Genomic DNA, 17,579 nt, shown 5'->3' on the forward strand with positions numbered 1-17,579 from the left:
TGCAGTGCTGTTTGCCAGTCGCTCTTTGTGTACCGTCGCACTATTGTTTGTGCGCAGTTTCGGTTTGGGAGTGTTTTACGCACTGTGGCGTATATTTCGCCTCCGGGTTTTTTGACCCGTGTTGTTATTTTGGTATTACTAGTAAAATCTGGATTGATTTAGCTCCTGTGTCCTGCAATTGATTCGCACCACATCCGCATCAGAGTTCGTGACAGCTATAAGGTGAATGCACCAATTTGTAAGTCGCTCTGGATAAGAGCGTCTGCTAAATGACGTAAATGTAATGTAAATGAAAATCTATGGCAAGACTTGGCTGTCCAGCAATGATCAACAACCAACTTGACAAAGCTTGAAGAATTTTTTGAAGAATAATGTGTAAATATTGTATAATCCAGGTGTGCAAAGCTCTTAGAGACTTACCCAGAAAGACTCACTGCTTTAATCACTGCCAGAGGTGATTCTAACATGTATTGACTCAAGAGTGTGAATACTTATTTGAATTAGATATTTCTGTATTTCATTTTCAATACATTTGCAAACATTTCTAAAACATATTTTCACTTTGTCATTATGGGGTTTTGTGTGTAGATGGTGAGATAAAATGTTGTATATTTCATCCATTTTGAATTCAGGCTGTAACACAACAACATGTGGAATAAGTCAAGGGGTGTGAATACTTTCTGAAGGCGCTGTTTGTACAGTATGTAATGTACTATTACAGGAGCTACTTACACAATTAAAACCATCCAGAGACGCTCTTTATTTCACACTGTTGATTCTTCATTATCAAATTAATTGTGGCAGATTACTCGTTGCCTTTTGAAACAATGCCAACTGTTCCATGCTTTTTAAAGTATGTATTATGTGTTTATGATAATTAGTGGACCTCACCATTCGAACCTCTCATACTTGTACCATGATCTGAAAGTCTTGCTGGACTTCAGAGGTGTTTGTGTTCCCTTGCATCCTACAGATGATACAAACGTGGCCCCAGCCAGGCTTATTTCATTAGGTGCCTGATTTATCAGACCTATGCTTTTTGAAAATGGTTCTACTTTGAAGTGCTTTGTGAGCCATTCCATACTTTTTGAGTGTGTGTGTTTATATGTGTGTGTTTATATGTGTATGCACGTTTATGAATTAGTGTGTGTGTTGTGCTTGAAGATTATTCACCAGGGTTTCACCACAAGAGTCCCTTTGGAAACAGATGGTCAGGATAGATTGTGGGAGGTAAGCTAACAGAAAGCCCATTCAGTCTACCCCTCTTGTGCCCAGTTTGGACTCAGTGCTGTTTCTCTTGGACCGTCTGAATGGCACTGCTTTTTAAACATATCTACTCTTAAATGTTCTATGACTAACTTACTTTCCAGACTATTGTGCCACAGTGAAAGTTCTGAAATAGCCTAAAAACAAACACGCACCCAGTCTAGTCTCACACTCCAGTTTCAGGTAGTCATATGAGTCAGGGAAACTGGGTCAACACACAAACACACACTTCCACTTATCTATGACTAGAGGCTTCTCCTCAGCATGTGTCTGTCTTGTCTTATCTTGTCCTGTCTAGGTCTGTCTTGTCCGATCTTGTCCTGTCTTGGTCTGTCTTGATCTGTCTTGTCTTGTCTTGGTCTGTCTTGTCTTGGTCTGTTTTGGTCTGTCTTGGTCTGTCTTGTCTTGTCTTCTCCTGTTTTGGTCTGTTTTGTCTTGTTTTGGTCTGTCTTGTCCGGTCTTGGTCTGTCTTGTCTTGTCCTGTTTTGGTCTGTCTTGTCTTGTCCTGTTTTGGTCTGTCTTGTCTTGTCCTGTTTTGGTCTGTCTTGTCTTGGTCTGTCTTGTCTTGTCCTGTTTTGGTCTGTCTTGTCTTGTCCTGTTTTGGTCTGTCTTGTCTTGTCTTGGTCTGTCTTGTCTTGTCCTGTTTTGGTCTGTCTTGGTCTGTCTTGTCTTGTCCTGTTTTGGTCTGTCTTGTCTTGTACGATCTTTTCCTGTCTTGTCTTGTCCTGTCTTGGTTGTTCTTGGTCTGTCTTGGTCTTGTCAATGTTTGTTTTTGAACCCTAATAGATCAGTGTTTAAACGGGCGGCAGGTAGCTTAGTGATTAAGAGCGTTGTGCCAGTAACCGAAAGGTCGCTGGTTCTAATCCCCGAGCCGACTAGGTGAAAAATCTGTCGATGTGCCCTTGAGCAAGGCACTTAACCCTAATTGCTCATGTAAGTCGCTCTGGATAAGAGCGTCTGCTAAATGACTAAAATGTAAATGTAAACAGTGTGATCTAGTCACAGCTCTGCCCAATAGAACAGTGTTTAAACAGTGTGATCTTAATATACTGTAACAGTGTGATCCTAGTAGAACTGTGTTTAAACAGTGTGATCCTAGTAGAACTGTGTTTAAACAGTGTGATCCTAGTAGAACTGTGTTTAAACAGTGTGATCCTAATAGAACTGTGTATAAACAGTGTGATCCTAATAGAACAGGTGTGATCCTAATAGAACAGTGTATAAACAGTGTGATCCTAATAGAACAGTGTGATCTAGTGTGATCCTAATAGAACAGTGTGATCTAGTCACAGCTCTACTGGCCTCAATGGAATGTCTGCTTTAGTTGTTTAGGATATTTTGTCCATTTATGGTTAAAATGCAAATACCAAATCTATGAATGGTTATAATGCAACTAATGCAGTGTAAATGCCAATCAGACTATGACATGATGACACTTGGCTTCTCATATGTGTCTATGGAGATATCATAACATAACTATATGTCATTTCACTGATTATTTTATCCAAAGCAATTTACAATACAGGGTGCATAATTTTTCTTGTATATTTGACACCAACAGCAATCAAACCCATGACCCTGGCGTTGCTAGTGCCACACTCTAACCAACTGAGTTATAGAAGACCCCCCCCCCCCCCCATTATTTTATCCAACTCTGTTAGACCAAAGACATGTTATACGTGCTAAAAGTCCAACCTCAAAACATAAATGGAAAAACCCGAAACCTGTAACAGGGGCCAACATATTTTAGTGGTCATACCATGTCCTTTGACCTGAGACAGATTGTCTGGGAGAAGCGGGTCATTTTCTCAAGTTGAAACTAGATGAATACATTTGGATTGAACCCATTCATAATATTATCAGACCGAAACAAGATAACAGTTTAGTGGGAGGTCATTAGCTCATTACATTGTAATCTGCCAATTGTGTGCTACATGCTATACATCCACTAGATGCCACTCTACATCGTCGTCTGTAAATTAACCCTTTACTTACCCCCTACAGCCATTAACTCTGTAGTGGTGGTTCTAATATAAGGGATCTTTAAGGTGGTCCACCTGTTTTCCATTGATATACACTGAGTGTACAAAACATAAAAGGACGCCTTCCTAATATTGAGTTGAACAGGTTAAATTTGTTGGGGCATTGACTCAACAAGGTGTCTAAAATATTCCACAGGGATGCTGGCCCATGTTGGCTCCAATGCTTCCCACAGTTGTGTCAAGTTGGCTGGATGTCCTTTGGGTGGTGAACCATTCTTGATACACACAGGAAACTGTTGAGCGTGAAAAAGCCAGCAGCGTTGCAGTTTTTGACACAAACCGGTGCGCCTGGCACCTACTACCATACCCTGTTCAAAGGCACTTACATATTTTGCCTTGCCCATTCACCCTCTGAATGGCACACATACACAATCCATGTCTCAATTGTCTCAAGGCTTAAACATCCTTCTTTAACCTGTCTCCTCCCCTTCATCTACACTAATTGAAGTGGATTTAACAAGTGACATCAATAAGGGATCGTAGCTTTCACCTGGATTCACCTGGTCAGTCTGTGTCATGGAAAGAGCAGGTGTCTTTAATGTTTTGTACACTCAGTGTAGTTTTCAGATCTCTAATCTCGGTCCGCTGATGTCAATTAAGCACATTTTTCAGACACATACTGGTTTACCTGTAAAAGTATGTGAAGTATACAACTTCCTCCTGATAGCAGAACAGGGAAGTAAGACATGAGAACAACGGTAGGAAGCTTTTCACGTGTTGTTGTTTTTCTCACTTCTACACATCCTCCCCCTCCTCAGTGTCAGGTGTCAGCCACACAGTCAGGGTGCTGCTTTAGGTGTAGCACTTGGTGGGCGCACGTATCAATCACATGTATTTATGAAGCCCTTTTTTTACATCAGGGAGGGTGCTATCACAGATTCAGGCTTCAACAGTATGTTCCACTCACAGACCACAGAGAGGTGGCGGGAACAACCTACGTCCACCTCACTCCACGTGACTGAAGGGGTTGAGACCAGAGAATCACTACGTGGTCGAAGTTTTGGATTACTGTTCTGAACATAAATGGCTCATTTCCCGTATTCGGTGGGATGTTGAGACGTTCAGCATGGGGGAGCATGGTCTTTTAGAGGAATTGATGCTTCCCTATCTGAGGGTCTTAAATGTCGTTGACGTCTTGGTTGGGAAAGAACACATAGGCCTAATAATCAGGTTTACTGTATATGCAGTTGAGATGCAGTTAAATAAAACAAAATACATAGTTTCATCCTAATTCATGTACAGTTCATCATTTAGGACAGTTCGCCGTTCAGAAAATATAATACATTTATTGAATAATAATTTTAAAAAAGCAACAACACATATTTGATAAAAGGTCAAATAATTTTAAATAGCCATTCAATGGCAATCATCATTTCAGTTATGTTACAGTACATTCAGTGAGAGAACAGGAAAGCAGTATCTTATACAAACAGCACCATGGAAGGGTTAACACTTATTTAAAAAGTATTTAACCTTTATTTAACCTGGTTAGTCTCTCGTTGAGATAGAAAACATCTATTTTTCAAGAGACACCCGGAGACAGTGCAGAGTCGCAGGTTAGAATTGATATAAAAGTACAGAAATGAAACGGGTCTTGTCAGAGTATGAGGCCTTGTGGGTTGATTGTGTTCACAAAACAGCCTTTATGGTGCAAGTGATCACACACAACATTACCATATACAGCACCAGTCAAAAGTTTGGACACACCTACTCATTCAAGAGTTTTTCTTTATTTTAACAATTTTCTACATTGTAGAATAATAGTGAAGACATCAAAACTATGAAATAACAATAATAATATTAATGCCAATAGTGTGCAAAGCTGTCATCAAGGAAAAGGGTGGCTACTTTGAACAATCTCAAATATAAAATATATTTTGAAATGATTAACACTTTTTTGGTTACTACATGATTCCATATGTGTTATTTCATAGTTTCGATGTCTTCACTATTATTCTACAATGTAAAAAATTGTAAAAATAAAGAAAAATCCTGGAATGAGTAGGTGTGTCCAAACTTTTGTCTGGTACTGTATGTGCTTGCAGTGGAGGCTGCTGAGTGGAGGACGGCTCATAATAATGGCTGGAACGGAGTAAATGGAATGGTGTATTTGATAGCATTCCACTAATTCCGCTCCAGTCATTACCACAAGCCCGTCCTCCCCAATTAAAGTACCACCAACCTCCTGTGATGTGCATGATGGTATTGAGAGGTAAAGTCCCATTACTGGCCTATACACGCCAGTCAGCTAAGTGGTTCCCTTTTGTTTTTACAATCATGGCGTCAGATGGCCAATAGACCAGTGCACCTGGGGTTCACCTCATCTACAATACTGTTCTGAAGGGATGTCAAACTCATTCCATGGAGGGCCTAGTGTCTGCAGGTTTTTTGTTTTTCATTTCAATTAAGACCTAGACAACCAGGTGAGGGGAGTTCCTTACTAATTACGGACCTTAATTCATCAATCAACACTGTTAAAATGAAGTGCTTTGTAATGCCAAAACTAATGGCAACTGAGCTGCCACCAACTTGACGAAGACGAAACCTTAACTTTGCTGGAGTATTGAAACACATCATCCTGAGATGTTTTGAAACATGACATGGTGGGTTATAATGCCACTTAATCAAGTGTTGTCCAACACCTTGCCAGAGACTGCACTCACTGAAAAGGTTGAAAACACTATTTTGCTGTTTCGAGTCCTGTTTAGTGCAGAATGAGATACCTTCTCTTTTGGTGCCGTTTCCTCTCTCTAAAGCTTCTAAACACCATTCTGATGTTCTGAATCCTGTCTACTGCAGAATTAGATCCCTTTTTCTGAAGTGGCTTAACCTTTAACATTGTTATGTATTTGATCATTTGTCATTATATACCGTTTTGGACAGGCATTGTCAAGTGTTCCAACCACCAGCAGTACCTGGAGGTTGAACTGCAGAAATTCGGGATTCTACACTTGTCTTTTCCATTAATAATGTTAAATGTGGGAATGGGTGCTGTCCTCATTGAAGGTCAATTTGCCTGACGGTTTAGCTATTCGTTCATCATCATCCATTACACTTCATGGCACAAGCTTAATACTAATACAGAAATATACTTGGATTTCTTCAAACATGCATACACCATTGTGTGAAAGAATCATAAAGTATTTTAATTGTTTTACCCACAATCCTCTGAAATCAGTCACGTGGCAAGATAGAAAAATGCAAGGTGATTAAAACCAGAGTTCACGCACTCATTTTCTTTCTGTTTGGTTATCGTCATGAAAGACACTGACATTTTGAGCAACATATTAAGTTGGATTTATTCTTACATTATTTTGGTAAAATGAAATTAAGAAATAATTCATATGACTGCATACATTTTTTTAAATATATTTTTTGAGTATTTTAACATTTTATTGAGACAGTTATGAAATGACAGAGGGGATACAGATAGGTGGGAGAAAGAGATTGAAGGGTTGGAGCGGGGAATTTAACCCCGGTCTTCGGGCTCTGCACAATTTGCATTCATTTTTATTAAGTATATGTTTTTTATTCTCCATAGGTCCTTATCATCAATCAATATTTAGGATATAAACTATTTGCATTTATAAACCATTGATTGTATGTGAAACTCTGTTTTTGTTTTTTGAAGCTGCCTTTTACATGCACTGAAACCCCACAAAGTGTTTTCACAACACTCTCAATATTCAGGTTGAAGAACCGCTTTGGGTGTTTGAGTACTTAATTTCTGTTTACAATCACATTCTGTGTATTAAAACGCTTACATTGGGTTTACATTTAAACCCCCTCCAAACACCAGGTCTCAGTTTAGGTGCACTACTTTTCATGGTTTCATTACACAATCATGGTGTTCTGAGACTTTCTATTTTAACAGTGAAGTAGACGGAAGGAGCGAAAACCCGCGGACACTCGGCCCTCTGTGGATTGAGTTTGACACCTGTGCTGTACTGTAAAACCATACAGTCTCAATTCCACCATGTCAGGTGTACTTCACAACACTGTGGTCAGCCCTGTGTTTCTGTTCAAGGCCCTGTGTCTTTGTGATGGTTAGGAGATCACAATCACATATTTGTAAAGCACACACTCATGCATGCACATAAACACTCACATCCCAGCTCTAAATGTGGTTACTTGGAAGTCGTGGGAACTTACGTTTTTGGTTTCCCATTGGTACTTCGAAGGAAGCCATAAGTTTCCTGAAAATGTCCCTTGTTCTGGAAATGTTCATTTTTAGGTTGCAGGGAAGTTCTGAGAACGTTTACTATGGTTCCCTGAATGTTTTCCTGGGATGTTTTATTATCGTTCGGAGAACGGAAATTATAGGTTATTTGAAGGTAATTAAATAACATTCTGAGAACATGTTTCAATAAGACTTTTAATAACACTGCTAGCTTAGTTTGGATTCACTGTTTTGAACTCCAAGCACAGATAGGACACATGGAAATTGTTTTGCTTAGGCATTAATCATATTTTTTTCATCAGTGAGATTTGAACCTATGATATTTTGTGCTCTATCCATGGAATTAGTCCACTGCGCCACCAAGTTGGAGCTAGCATGCCATGTATTTTTACTCATACAAAGTTGTTCGTTTTAGTCTATTCAAACAGACCCCATTTCAAAGGAAACAAGAACTGATTAAGATCAATACACCGGAACACATTTAACAAGATAGAGGATAGAGAGAGTTTTGTTGATGCTGAGAACGGAATGTATATGTTTTTAAATATCATTCTTAGAACGTTACTAATATTTGCTTGTGCTTTTTATGGAAAGTTTTCTTAATGTTCTGAGAACATGACTTTAAAGTAAAGATTCACTCATTTTTTATGTTATATTGTTTTTGTGCATCTCTGTTCTATCGATTCCCTGGGTCATGTCATGTTTTCATGTGTATCTGAGCTATTGCCGTTCAAGCAGGTAGAAATTCGGCCGGTATGACGTAGCATTGTGATAAAGTCGCTCTCACTACACTGGAAGTTAATAGAAATATGACTTTTAAATCGCAAAAACGTCTATCATACATGTCAGATTTCAATACTGGCCGATGTCATAACTCGGGAGGTTGTCTTCTCTCGAATGAGCCATTGATCATATTATTGCGATATTCCAACCTCGAGAAATGTTTAATTTAACAGAGGGTCTAACACATATCTCCTATTTGTCTGCCTCGTCAGTCCAGGGTGCATTGCGTAGTGTCGTTGCGAATGTCAGACTCCACTCTGTGAGGCACATCGATCTGCAGGTTGAACATGGTGAGATTGTAGACTCCTAAATTGACAGTGCAGTTTGTTTAGGCGATTTTACAGCTAACTAGCTACTTCACATGCTGATATTGACTTTGGTATTATTGTGTGTAGCTACATTTGCTAGCTAGCTACTAGCCAGCCAGCAGAGAGAGCATTGCATTGTCGGCTTTCTAGTCGACTTGAGCTGCAACAGATTTCCACAACGATTTACATTGCTACCAACATTACTATAACGTTGCTACCAACATTATTATAACGTTGCTACCAACATTATTATCTCACATATTAGTGTTATGTAACACTGTAAATTATAGGATTGAGTGGTTTTGGGTGAATTTTTTCTTTAAATAGAACCATGAGGAAACCTGCAGAAAACTTTATGCAAAAAAAAACACATGGTTCTCAGAACGTTATGTGCTAGCTGGGTATCCTGCACCATTCCCAGAACAATGTGGGAAGATCGTGTGCAAAATAACCATAGGACAACCACGCTCTCACCAAGCCTAAGAAATATATTGTTCTCCGAACGTTGTGTGCTAGCTGGGATAACACATGCACACACGCATGCAGAAACAGTAGAGCACGCTTGAACGCACACACACACACACACACACACACACACACACAAACACACACTGAAAGCTTCTCTCAGCTTCACACAGGATATGTGACAGTGTGCTGCAGCATGTGGGGTTTTTGGTTTGTGTAGCACAGGAAACCCTCCTAATCACATCCCAGCACAAGAGGTAAACTGCAAAACACCCTGCATAACGACAGTAACACCACAACTAAACCCAAGGCTAGGGGATTATCATCACTCACAGTGATTTCACCTAAATTGGTTGATTACAGTAAGGACTGGAGAATAGTAATATTGCAGTGAAAATTATATTATAGTAAAACAAATCTGATTCTTTGTTTAAATAGGTAACACGCAATCACAGAAAAAATTATTTACAAAAAAAACAATCAATCACAGTTACGTTAACAGTCAACTGATTTTCACTTGATTACAGTGCTGTGGAATATTTTATGTAGGTCTCAAGAATTAACCTCTGTATGAAAGTTTTACCCAAAAGACCATAGTTAAAACTGACATTATCATTGGTGGAAGTTCAAAGTTCAGAGGCAGCCAACTGATCAATTTCTATAATACCAAGTATGGGTATCTGCAGCCCAATATGGCAACCGGAGTATGGGAGAGGGGGTGTGTTGAAAGGACTGGCTGTATGGAAAGCAAATCAGCTAATTGGGCAGATTTGTTGCCACTGAATACCGTTTTACGTGGCTGATTGGGCTGCAAGACGAGTCAATAAGCCGGACCAGTGCACCGGGGTTGTATCGACATGCCTGCCGACTTGAAGTACTTCCTACTGGGTATCATGCAGTGGAGGCTCCTCAGAGGAGGAAGGGGAGGACAATCTTCCTCAGTGAATTTAGATACATAAAACTATACTAAATATAGCACCATGGTGTAGCTGGAGGACAGCTAGCTTCCGTCCTCCTCTGGGTACATTGACTTCAATACAAAACCTAGGAGGCTCATGGTTCTCACCCCCTTCCATAGACTTACACAGTAATTATGACAACTTCCAGAGGACGTCCTCCAACCTATCAGAGCTCTTGCAGCATGAACTGACATGTTGTCCACTCAATCAAAGGATCAGAGAATGAATGTATTACTGAAAGCATAAGCTACAGCTAGCTAGCACTACAGTGCATCAAATGTGGTGAGTAGTTGACTCAAAGAGAGAGAAAGAAAATAGTTGAACTTGTTTTGAACAAAATAATTTCTTTAAAAATTAAGAAGCAAGAGAGGGAGAGAGAGCTATATTTCCCCCCAAAAAATCACTTTCACTTTCACTTACTTAGCTAGCAAATGCAGCTAGCTAGTTTAGCCTACTCGAACACCCGGCTCAGAGGCATGATATGTTAGCTAGCTGGCTATGACGATCCAACACAACACTGGAACTCTTCCAAGTCATGATAAGCTTTTGGTTGTACAAATTTTTTGCCACTGGGGCCTGCCGGTGTAACTGCTAAACTGCTTACTGACTGTACACTGTAATGTTACTGCATGGTTGTAGCATGTTTACTAATGCATTGGTTCTATTAGCTATGACATTACTTTAGCTAATATGGTGACAATGAGGTAGGCTGTGTGTAGCTGTTATGATATGGTTTGGCTTGGAAAGGTTTTTTCGCCTGGTCACAAACAGCTGATGTGTTGTGCATTAAAGTCCACAAGTGAAGGGAAAAGGTGAGAGGAGGAGATCGCATAGACGCGAGAAGGAATACAACGTGGCTGCTATGAAAGTGAACTGTGTTTACGTGTGATCAGGGGTGTATTCATTCTGCCAATTCTGTTGAAAAACGTTTCTTAAATGTTTCTTAAACGGAAGCAAACGGATGAAACGGGGATAAACATACCTGAATTTGTCCAATAGAAACTCTCGTTTGCAACTGTTGGACTAATGATTACACCCTAGATCAGCTAGTTGCAGGCAAGAGCATGCAAGGCGGTATAGAATGTGTCACTGTCTGTCCATGTGTCACTGTCTGTCACCTCAAATTTTTCTCTCAACCTGTCTGCACCTACGCTGCAAACTTTCATTCATAGGCTAGGTTGTAGCAACCTCATGATGGGTATAGGGAAAAGTAGAGTATCATGTAGTAGCCTAAACCTATCGATGTTACATTGAACTGGGTGAATGGAATATGAATGACAGTCATCCAATAAGCTGTAATAGAAATAAGGCCATGATCATGGGGAAAAGAATCGTCCTCCCTCATCTTCAACGGCACCAATCGCCACTGGTGTCAGGGTCATGTCGCAGGCGGTAGCTAACGTGGCAATGCTTTCTCTTAAATTATTTTATATCAAGGAGGATAGCAGCCTACACAAGAAGTAACTACGTTAATATTGAAAACCATCTAGATGTCACCTTGATACATACAGTACCTACAGTCTACTACTCAAATGGGGAGGGCACACATGAAAAACAACAACACTGGGACACAGTACCGTTCGCTCCCGCTTGACAGGCACTACTGTCCGGCAACGGTGTGGGAAGTAGCTACCTAGTAGCCAATATCAGGGTGACAGCCACAGTAAGGACCTGCATACAACCCATGAAGCAACAGTACACCCATCATCAATACTTCTAATAAAAATTAAACAATCTTCAGTTTTAAACCGGAAAATGTACAATTATTTATGTAAAACTAACACTCAGACTCATCCTCTGGCTTAAAAACAGAAGTCCAAACTCTCGCAGTATGGTAGCTCAATGTAAGGCACACTCGTAGAAAAAAGGGTTCCAAAAGGGTTCTATGGCTGTCCCCATAGGAGAACCCTTTTTGGTTCCAGGTAGAACCCTTTTGGATTCCATGTAGAACCGTCTGTGGAAAGGGTTCTTCATGGAACCCAAAAGGGTTCTACCTGGAACCAAAAGGGGTTATTCAAAGGGTTCTCCTATGGGGACAGCCAAGTAACCATTTTTGGTTTCTAGATAGCACCTTTTGTTCTAAGAGTGTAGCTGTGTCACAGTCTGATTGAGTGGCAAGAAGTGGAAGAGAAAAAACACAGCTCAATCAAAACCGTCTAACCTATAGCGCTTTAGACACACCCACTCCTTTCCACACGCCCACTACTTCCCTTTAGACACACCCACTCCTTTCCACACGCCCACTACTTCCCTTTCGACACACCCACTCCTTTCCACACGCCCACTACTTCCCTTTCGACACACCCACTCCTTTCCACACGCCCACTACTTCCCTTTAGACACACCCACTCCTTTCCACACGCCCACTACTTCCCTTTCGACACACCCACTCCTTTCCACACGCCCACTACTTCCCTTTCCACACACCCACTCACCCATACTCCAGTCGCCATATTGGGATGCAGCGACCCCCTTCTCGTAATCAGGGAGAAACAAAAACCAGTAGGACTGTGACCCTCTGGGAAGAGGAGTTTTCTTCCTGGTTCCAGGGCTCAGGACACTCGTATGGCTGCGTACTCTGAGCACTCCTCCTGAGGCTGTGCAGGGCACAGCGCGGCTCGAGGCTTTACCTGATGGTTGAGCGCTGCGTACATGATATCGCTGTCTTCCTCTTTCTCCTTCACGTTGCTATAGGTATCGTCCCTGTCCACCGGGACAGTAACCTGATTGGTTGCAGCTTGGACTGGTGCCGGATGAGTGCGACGTGGGCCCCTGGTAGGTGCGTTGTCATAGATACAGTCTGGCAGTGGGGTGGGCTGGGCTTGTGCCTGGGCCTGGGTTTGGGGCCGGGGCTGGGCTTGGGGCCGGTCCTGGGCTTGGGGCCGGTCCTGGGCTTGGTGGGATCGGATGCTTCCTCTGTGGTGGGGTTGGGGGTTGGGTCGTGGGGATGCTAGCTGGGTCATTGGTATAGCCATGTACTGTAACAACAAGTAAGCAACTTTTATACTCTGTGTATTTGCAAACCCCAACCTTGATTATAATGGGCCACACCTGGGACCTTACAGACAAGGAGTGCACCAAAAGACTCCACCATGTTACATACTGTAAACACATTAAAGACCATTCAGAATCTGTAGAGTACTAATAAAGGACTAAATGAAAAGGAGATGTGCAAAGTGTATATCTGTTTGACCTGGTTCTCTGTTTGTTCCTCTTTCCTTGACTGCCTGGCCGGACAGGCACCTGCAATTTTAAGGAAATCATGAACAAAACATTCAGACCCCTTGACTTTTTCCACATTTTGTTACATTACAGCCTTATTCTAAAATGGATTAAATAAATAGAAAATCCTCAGCAATCTACCCACAATACCCAATAATGACAAAGTGAAATCAGGTTTTTATGGTGGCGGAAGCCACTCCTCAGTAAAAGGCACATGACAGCCCGCTTGGAGTTTGCCAAAAGGCACCTAAAGACTCTCAGACCATGAGAAACAAGATTCTCTGGTCTGATGAAACCAAGATTGAACTCTTTGGCCTGAATGCCAAGCGTCAATTCTGGAGGAAACCTGGCAGCATCCCTACGGTGAAGCATGGTGGTGGCAGCATCATGCTGTGGGGATGTTTTTCAGCAGCAGGGACTGGGAGACTAGTCAGGATCGAGGGAAAGATGAACGGAGCAAAGTACAGAGAGATCCTTGATGAAAACCTGCTCCAGAGCGCTCAGGACCTCAGACTGGGGCTAAGGTTTACCTTCCAACAGGAAGGTGGTCCTCTGTAGCTCACCTGGTAGAGCACAGCGCTTGTAACGCCAGGGTAGTGGGTTCGATCCCCGGGACCACCCATTCACAAAAATGTATGCACGCATCACTGTAAGTCGCTTTGGATAAAAGTTTATTATTATTATTATTATATTATTACAACGACCCTAAGCACACAGCCGAGACAACGCAGGAGTGGCTTCGGGACAAGTCTCTGAATGTCCTTGAGTGGCCCAGCCAGAGCCCGGACTTGAACCCGATCGAACATCTCTGGAGAAACCTGAAAATAGCTGTGCAGCAACACTCCCCATCCAACCTGACAGAGCTTGAGAGGATCTGCAGAGAAGAATGGGAGAAACTCCCCAAATACAGGTGTGCCAAGCTTGTAGCGTCATACCCAAGAAGACTCAAGGCTGTAATCGCTGCCAATGGTGCTTCAACAAAGTACTGAGTAAAGGGTCTGAATACTTATGTAAATGTAAAATCAGTTTTATTTTTTAATAAATTAATAAATTATGGGGTATTATGTGCAGATTGATGAAAAAACAACAACATTTAATCAATTTTAGAATAATGCTGTAAACTAACAAAATGTGGAAAAAGTCAAGGGGTCTGAATACTTTCCGAAGGCACTGTAAATGTCTGTATTAATGTGCTATGGTCATCATTAGTCTGTATTAATGTGCTATGGTCATCATTAGCCTGTAATAATGTGTTACTATGGTCATCATTCGTCCATATGAATGTGTTATGGTAATCGTGAGCCTCTTACCTTTACAACCACGCATTGAGAGCGTGGATACGGTTATCACCACGGTGACAAACACCACAATCCCAGCCGAGGAGTAAACATAAGGCCACAGCCACTCCAGGCTACTATAGGTACTGTCTATAAGAGAAAGAGATGCAGTGTACTGTCTATAAGAGAAAGAGACGCAGTGTACTGTCTATAAGAGAAAGAGATGCAGTGTACTGTCTATAAGAGAAAGAGATGCAGTGTACTGTCTATAAGAGAAAGAGATGCAGTGTACTGTCTATAAGAGAAAGAGACGCAGTGTACTGTCTATAAGAGAAAGAGACGCAGTGTACTGTCTATAAGAGAAAGAGATGCAGTGTCCTGTCTATAAGAGAAAGAGATGCAGTGTACTGTCTATAAGAGAAAGAGACGCAGTGTACTGTCTATAAGAGAAAGAGACGCAGTGTACTGTCTATAAGAGAAAGAGACGCAGTGTACTGTCTATAAGAGAAAGAGATGCAGTGTACTGTCTATAAGAGAAAGAGACGCAGTGTACTGTCTATAAGAGAAAGAGATGCAGTGTCCTGTCTATAAGAGAAAGAGATGCAGTGTACTGTCTATAAGAGAAAGAGACGCAGTGTACTGTCTATAAGAGAAAGAGACGCAGTGTACTGTCTATAAGAGAAAGAGACGCAGTGTACTGTCTATAAGAGAAAGAGACGCAGTGTACTGTCTATAAGAGAAAGAGACGCAGTGTACTGTCTATAAGAGAAAGAGACGCAGTGTACTGTCTATAAGAGAAAGAGACGCAGTGTCCTGTCTATAAGAGAAAGAGGCGCAGTGTACTGTCTATAAGAGAAAGAGACGCAGTGTACTGTCTATAAGAGAAAGAGACGCAGTGTACTGTCTATAAGAGAAAGAGGCCTAATTTCCACTACGAAACAGGGAGGAAATGCCCCCCCAACCCCACATTTGAATTCATAAAAGCTATAGGCCAAAAAATATAAAAATGCAGGAAATGAGTTTACAATGGCAAAATAATTCTGCCTAATTACACACACACATTTCAAATCAGAATTATGCCCCTGAAGAGGAGGTTTGACTCAACATGGATACTAGGTTGCTAGTTTTAACTGGCTGTTAGGGTGTTACTGGTTACCACGGTGTTTCAGAGCTAGGTGTGACATAGCATTGTGTTGTGGTGTGCCTTGATGTACATTCATACTGCAGCACCTTTATGTCCTGTGTGCAATGCATGCTAAGCTACGAAGAGTCAAAATCTCCGCTTACTGGTTGTTTCGTTCTTCTGATACACAACTGTGGTGTCTTCAACTCTCTCTGAAATACATACAAAATCAGAACCCAGTTGCAGGGAGGTTTTGCCTCCATGAATACCAATGGCAAATTAACTAATCAAATGAAAGTAAATGTAATAGCTTGCTTACCTGAGACAGTTACATTGATAGAATGACTCACAGTGTTTTCATAATTACACCGGTATAGACCTACATCATCTACGGATATGCTTGTGAAAATCAGAAAAGAAATCCCCTGTTTGTCATGTCCACTGTTTGTCAATTCTCTCCACTGTGTTTTAATGTGGCCAGTTGTGTTGACAGTAACGCAGTCATTTGAGTCATTTGAGTCCAATTTACACCATAAGACAGGTGATGGTGAGTTGGTATAGAAAGTAACAGAACAGTTAATCTCCAGGTGAACTCCTGGTGAAGCCCTCCATACTGTGTTCCGTTTCACTTTAATCTCTGTGCAGGTAGAATTCTCTTGTTCTGGGGAGAATGAAAATGAATGAAAATTAAACAAATCACTGACTGATGAATAGGTTCCCATATGTTCACATCCCGTGAATATCAAATCTTCCACAAACAGAAAACCAAACATGTTTTCATTAATAACAGCTATAAGATCAGCCTCAGACTGATCTGAGAATACATTTTCCTAGATGAGAGGATATGATGGCTAACAGGAGACAGTCAAATTCCCCCTTGTGTCATTCTGATGACTAATACAAGGGGAAGACACAAAAAGACACAAAAAGTGACAGAAACACCGATTTTAGTGACATTTCACATCCTGAAGAGTGGGAACTCAATTAGCATTTGACAAAGGGGCTACAGGTTCTAGGGAACTGAAATTCAACCCCAGCTGTGCTTATTCAGAGCTGCATCCCCCCTCAGACTAAAATACACTATACTGTATATACAAAAGTATGTGGACACTCCTTCAAATTAATGGATTCGGCTATTTCAGCCACACCCGTTGCTGACAGGTGTATAAATTTGAGTACACTGACATGCAATCTCCATAGACAAACATTGGCAGTAGAATGGCCTTACTGAAGAGCTCAGTGACTTTCAACATGGCACCGTCATAGGATGCCAGCTTTCCAACAAGTCAGTTCGTCAAATTTCTGCCCTGCTAGAGCTGCCCCGGTCAACTGTAAGTGCAGTTATTGTGAAGTGGAAACGCCTAGGAGCAACAACGGCTCAGCCGTGAAGTGGTAGGCCACACAAGCTCACAGAACGGGACTGCTGAGTGCTGAAGCGCGTAGCGCATAAAAATCGTCTGTCCTCGGTTGAAACACTCACTACCGAGTTCCAAACTGCCTCTGGAAGCAATGTCAGCATAATAACTTTTGTCGGGAGCTTCATGAAATGGGTTTCCATGGCCGAGCAGCTGCACACAAGCCTAAGATCACCATGCGCAATGCCAAGCATCGGCTGGAGTGGTGTAAAGCTCGCCACCATTGGACTCTGGAGCAGTGGAAATACGTTCTCTGGAGTGATGAATTACGCTTCAACTTTGTGGCAACATGACAATGCCCCTGTGCACAAAGTGAGGTCCATACAGAAATGATTTGTTGAGATCGGTGTGGAAGAACTTGACTGGCCTGCACAAAGCCCTGACCTCAACCCCATCAAACAACTTTGGGATGAATTGGAACGCTGACTGCGAGCCAGGCCTAATCGCCCAACATCAGTGCCCTCACCAATGCTCTTGTGGGTGGGGGACCAACTCCATATTAATGTCCATGATTTTGGAATAAGATGTTCGACTAGCAG

At 41.6% G+C, this 17,579-nt stretch overlaps 1 protein-coding gene across 1 annotated transcript; it reads right to left on the minus strand.

The window, feature by feature from the left end:
• Positions 1-12,003: 12,003 nt before the first annotated feature.
• LOC311109661 (uncharacterized protein) lies at positions 12,004-15,075 on the minus strand. The gene is made up of 3 exons (XM_084152617.1): positions 14,536-15,075; positions 13,197-13,246; positions 12,004-12,981 (listed from the first exon to the last, which is right to left on the minus strand). The coding sequence occupies exons 1-3, from the start codon at positions 14,549-14,551 to the stop codon at positions 12,556-12,558; spliced, it is 492 nt and encodes a 163-aa protein (XP_084008743.1). The 5' UTR covers positions 14,552-15,075; the 3' UTR covers positions 12,004-12,555.
• Positions 15,076-17,579: the final 2,504 nt, after the last annotated feature.

This window comes from Coregonus lavaretus (genome assembly GCF_964263955.1).
Source record: "Coregonus lavaretus genome assembly, chromosome: 35".
Classification (NCBI taxonomy): domain Eukaryota; kingdom Metazoa; phylum Chordata; class Actinopteri; order Salmoniformes; family Salmonidae; genus Coregonus; species Coregonus lavaretus.